Raw genomic sequence first — 6,000 nt, forward strand, 5'->3', positions numbered from 1 at the left:
TATCAAATATACTACCTCGTTGACATGGACTTATTGGAGCGTCTGCAAGGGTGAGTCTTGGAGAATCAAACTGCCATGTAGAATTTCAGTGATGAACAAGGTATACACCTCTAATTAGCCACAAGATTTTCATGATTTTTTTTTTAATATATATATAATGATAAAATTCTTAACAGTATGTGGCTGACTAAGAAAGTCTTACATTGGTCGCACGATGAATTCCCACCTAAGCTACATTTTGAAATGCTACCAACTCTTTTTGCTCTCTAAATTGTGTTCCTTGTTTTTTGTTCTTCTACTAATTTGATATTTTAATTTGTCCTCACTAAAAATAGTTTGATACTAATCTATGTTACGACAAGGATCTAGCAGTTGTGATTAGACTTGGGCCAACACAGATGACCTTTTATAATTAAAAGATTAATTCTTTGGGGGGACTTATTCTCATATGTAACAGTTTTGAGGACTTTGAAACCAATGTGTTATAATGGATAGTTTATTTAGTCATTGGCTGCGCACTGGAAGTCAATAGCATGTAATTAGGTAAAGGCTAAAGCAAATAGATATTCAATAATCTGCCAAATTACCTAATCCCAAATAGCGCGATCTATTTGAGACTCCCTCAAATTACCTAAACCCTATATATATACACACACAAGTATTTCAACATTGTGGGTCGTTTGGTAAGTATGTCACTTGTGCCCAATTCAACCCTAGGTAAGTCTGACCTTAATTCTGGCATTTCAAATATGATCGCAGAACGTGGGAGGGCCCTATGTGCCGCCATACAAAACATGGTCCACCTTAAAATTTTGATTGTAAGCTCAATCAGTGAAGATAAAGTTATAGACTTGCAATCAATTTCATCACCACCTCTATTTATAGAGCATCTCTCTCTAAGGGGGCGATTGGAGAAGCTGCTCGAATGGATTCCAGAGCTTCAAAATCTTGTCACAATAATCTTATTTATGTCATCATTAGAGAAAGATCCACTACCATGTGTCCAGGCTTTGTCAAACCTAATTACCCTTTCCCTCAATCATGCATATAATGGGGAGCAACTGTATTTTGAGAAAGGCGATTTTTGAAGACTGAAGAGGCTCACCCTCAAAGAGATGAAAAAAATTAAAGATGATGGAAATAGACAGGGGATCATTGCCCAGTCTTGAGGAACTAGAGATTGGGCCATGCCCGCAAATGAAGGAGGTACCCTCTGGAATCCAGCACCTTGAAAGCCTAAAGATTATGGACTTCTATGAAATGCAGAGAGAATTTGTGCTACGTATGTAGACTAATGGAGGCGAAGATTATTGGAAAGTCAAGAAGTTAACTACTATCCATCTCAGGTATAGGATTAAAGGAGAACGATATCAAATATACAAGCTTGGTAACTCAGACTTATTGGAGCGTCTGCAAGGGTCAGCCTTGGAGGATCAAACTGCCATGTAGTTTCAGTGATAAACAAGGTATACACCTCTAATTAGCAACAAGATTTCCATGAATTTTTATTTATTTTTTATTTTTATTCTCATATGTAACAGTTTTAAGGGCTTCAAAACCAATGTGTTATAATGGATAGTTTATAAGAAACTGTTACTTGTATGCCACGTTGGAGTATTTTCATAAAAGAGTTATATTTTGGATGTATTTTCCCATAAATTGGAAATATTCAAGACCTTCTAACTCGCACCATTAATTATAATAGAACAAAATTGCCTTAAAATAACATTGCATTATAGTATAACTACAAAGACTAAAATGTTAAAACAACACTGAAATGCTTTTTTTAAAAAAAGGTTGCATATTTGGCTAAATTGGCATCTTGAGTGGACAATGTTTAATCAGGGTGAGGAGCTTGAAATGCATTCTCATGTACAATAGTTTTTCCTTGTGTCTTTTGCAGTTGTTCTTCTTGGCGCTTTGTTTCAACAGCAAATCTTTCAGTTCACGGCTTGGCTTCGACAACAGATCAATGGTGTTGTAGAAAATCAGTTTCGCTAATTTCAAGAACCCATAAACAATTGCAATTTACTTTATAATTCTATGTTGTTTCATGCTATACCTGTTGAAGTACTTTACAAGTAAACACTTCATATGTAAATTAGTTCATTTTAAGCATTTTGAATTTTTTGTTTGAATCCCTAGCAAGATTTTCCTTCTCTAACAAGGACTGTAAAAACTTTGTGCAATTTTGAGCCAAAACCCAAAAGAATGAGTGATTAAATGCTGCTAATAAGAAGCACCAATATTTACAATTCACATGTCAAAGCACAATCATGGCTTCCATTGGAATAGTCATCAAACCCGAAATTAAGATAACAACAATTCAAGATCCGAAGGAAAAAAAAAAAAAAATGAACCAAATGAATTAAAATAAGAGCTGGGTGCTTGAAATGGGAATTTGATGGCACCTAGATACTGAATTCAATAAAGCCTTTGATAGTCTTCTTAATGATTCAGACCAACATTTTTATTCAGTCTTGCTTATTCACTTGTTCTTCGAAAATAAATGGGTTATGTGGGTTGGATTCTAAGCTAGTGACCTAGCAAAGCGGCTGGAATAAGAGGCCATTGAGGTTTTATGTTCTATTTGTTGCAAATTTTTGTTTTATTATTGAGAGGTGGTGACTTCTTTCTTTCTCTTCAAATTTGAACAATTAGTTGAAACGTCACATTAATTATTGTTAATTCTTCTCGTGTTTAACTTCTATAAGGAATGAATCATGATTATCTACACCAAGTTATATTCTTTTAATAAACGAAAAATGGTGTCGTTTTCTGGAACGATCCCTGCAATCCCGATTCTTGTTTTCCACCCCCAACATGCTTTGGATTTCATTAATAAATCCATTCCTGTAATGACTAAGTACAATTAACCTAGCCAGATAGATAGGGAGGAGCTATTACGATTACATATTGTGAGTGAGGAAGAGAGGAAATTGCCAGCCAACAAGGCCCCTGGTCTTGATGGTTATTCTGCAGAGTTTTTTAAGGCCTCTTGATCTATTGTTGGAGAGGGGGTGGTGGCAGCTATTAAGGGGTTTTTTTGCTTCTGGTATGCTTCTCATAGAAGTTAATGCTACCATTCTCACTTTGGTTCCTAAGAAGGTGAATCCATCTACTACGGGGGACTTCAAACCTATAGCTTGCTGTAAAATGATTTATAAGTGTATTACTAAGATCATTTCTAATAGGATGCTCCCCCTTTTGAGTGATCTAGTTAGATTGAATCAGTCAACCTTTATTCTGTTAAGAAGTATCACTGAAAATGTTCTGCTAGCCCAGGAACTTGTTAGAAATTATCACAAAGATAAAGGGGTTCCTCGTTGCACATTAAAAATTGATCTTATGAAGGTATATAATTCTGTTAATTGAGATTTCATGATTCAATGCCTCCATTGCTTTGGTTTCCCAGTGAAGTTCCTCAGCTAGATCAAGGAGCGTATTACATCTCCTAGGTTTTCTATATGCCTAAATGGTACTTTGGTTGGCTATTTTGAAGGAAAGAAGGGGCTGAGGCAATAGGATCCCTTATCTCCTTATTTGTTTGTTCTAGCCACAGAGGTTTTCTCTAGGATTATGGCTGATCGTACTGGCGGTGGTTCAGGTTTCAAGTTTCATCCTAAATGTTTGAAACAAAAACTTACTCATCTATGTTTTGCAGATGACCTCCTTATCTTTTGTGAAGCCAGTTTGAGGTTTATAAACACCATGCAAGATGCTTTGCTTGAATTTGAAGAGTTATCTGGTCTAAAAGCTAATCCATCAAAGAGTTCTTTCTTTTGTTATGGTATTTTAGAATGAATGAAACACTTACTGCTGGGTGAATTAAAGATGAATGAAGGTCATCTTCTAGTTAGGTATCTTAGGGTTCGCCTTATATCTGCTAGACTTTTAGCAGCAAATTCTGGAGCTTTGTTGGATAGAATTACTGGACGCATTGACTTTTGGCTTTCTAGGAATCTCTCCTATGCAGGTAGGCTCCAATTGTTGTCATATGTCCTATATAGTCTGGAAGTTTATTGGACTGGCATTTTTATTCTTCCTAAGAAGGAAGGAGGTTTGGGGCTGAAAAGATTGGAAGTTTGGAACCAAACTTCTATGCTCAGACATGTTTGGAGTCTTTTTGCTAGATCTGGCTCTTTATGGGTAGACTAGGTGAAAGAAAATCTGTTGAAAGGGAGGAGTTTCTGGAGTGTGAGTATTCCTCAAAATTGTTCCTGGAGTTGGAGGAAGATCCTAAAGTTGAGGGATATTGCTAAAAGAATCTTGAAGTTTGAGGTTGGTAATGAGGAGAATATTTTTCTTCGACTGGATTCTTGGCATCCTTCTGGAATTTTGTTTGAGGTTTTTGGGCATAGGGCTGTCTATGATGCCTATAGTAGTGTGGGGGCTAAGCTCTCTTCTGTCATTCTTGATGGAGACTGGTTTTGGAGACCAGATAGGTCTGAGGCTCTAGTTGAGATTCAAGCTAGGGTTCATGAGATAAGTTTTGGTCCTCATGATAAACCTTTATGGATTGTCTCTAGGAAAGGCACCTATGTTAGCTCAGAAACTTGGGATTTTCTTAGAGAAAAGAAGGATGAGGCTGTTTGGTGGAAATTGGTGTGGTTTCCACATGCTATTCCCAAGCATGCTTTCATTTTGTGGCTTGCTATGCAGGATAGGCTTCTCACAGGGCATTGTTTGAGTAAGTAGGGATATAAAGTTGAGGTTAAGTGCCTTTTTTGTCATAATCAAACTTCCAATTTGGAAATTTTGTATGCATCATTGTCAAGTAACCAATTCTCCTGTTATCTGGGATGAGGTCTTGTAGCTAGGAATCAGCGAATGGGGAAATAAGGCTCTCAAAGGTCTCCTCTACCGCCTTGTTTTAGGTTCTGTAATCTACAATTTATGGCCTAAAAGGAATGAAATCAAGCACTCTGGTCAGCCTCGCTTTGAGGAGCAGATTTTGAAGAAAGTTCTTTGGGAAGTGAGAACTAGAATAATTGGGAAGGAGAAATTTCCTAGGACTAGAGAGAATTTGGCCTTAGCTTCTTTGTGAAATTTACCTGCAGATTTGCTATTGTAAGCTGTTCTGCAGTTTGTGGTGCCTGGTTTGGTTTGTGGATAGAGTTTAGTCCTATGTGAGGGTTTCTAGACCTTTGGGGAGGCATGATGGTGATGTAGTTTGGGTTTGCTTGTAGTTTTTTGCTGTCTCCATGCTATTCTGCAGTTTGGTCTTCTTTCCGGTTTTTTTTAATTGGTTTGATTAGGCCTTTGTGAGGTCATGTTTTCAGCCTGTTTAAAAGGCTTGTAATTGGTGTACTTTGTTGATTGGTTTGTTTGCTAATAAAGTCACTTATTCATTAAAAGAGAGAGAGAGAGAGAGAGAGAGAGAGAAAGAGAGGAAATTGATGAAGATGGAATTGAATTTTGTGTGGTTGATAGTTGTAGCTTAATTTTTTGAGTGGATGCATGGGTTTTTCTTGGGAACATGTTGTCTTTCATCAAGTCTTTAAGATCTAGTGACCCTAATTCTTTCATCTATAACCTCGTCTCCAGGTGATCTCTCTCTCTCTCTCTCTCTCTCAACTTTCATCAAGTCTCTATCGCGTGTCTAGGCTTTGCCTAATCTAGTTACCCTTTCCCTCAATCATGCAAATGATGGGGAGCAACTGCACTTTAATGAAGGCAATTTTTGAAAACTCTAGAGGCTTACACTCAGAGAGATGAGAAAATTAAAGATGGTAGAAATAGATAAGGGATCACTACCTAGTCTTGAGCAACTAGAGATTGGTCCATGCCCACAGATGGAGGAGGTACCCTCTAGAATCCAATACCTGAAAAGCCTAAAGATTCTCAACTTCTATGAAATGCAGGGAGAATTTGTGTTACGTATGCTGCGGTATGCAGCCAAATGGAGGAAAAGATTATTGAAAAGTCAAGAAAGTAACTACTATTTGTTTCAGTTATAGGATTAAAGGAGAACGATATCAAAAATACAAGCTCGGTGAC

At 37.2% G+C, this 6,000-nt stretch overlaps 1 protein-coding gene across 1 annotated transcript; it reads left to right on the forward strand.

Moving 5' to 3' along the window:
* Positions 1-3,834: 3,834 nt before the first annotated feature.
* Positions 3,835-4,698, forward strand: LOC132185181 (uncharacterized). Its single transcript, XM_088518528.1, has 2 exons — positions 3,835-3,976; positions 4,181-4,698. Exons 1-2 carry the CDS (start codon positions 3,835-3,837, stop codon positions 4,696-4,698), a joined length of 660 nt encoding a protein of 219 aa, XP_088374654.1.
* Positions 4,699-6,000: the final 1,302 nt, after the last annotated feature.

This window comes from Corylus avellana, chromosome 7, assembly GCF_965113065.1.
Source record: "Corylus avellana chromosome 7, dhCorAvel1.hap1.2, whole genome shotgun sequence".
NCBI classification, from domain to species: Eukaryota; Viridiplantae; Streptophyta; class Magnoliopsida; order Fagales; family Betulaceae; genus Corylus; species Corylus avellana.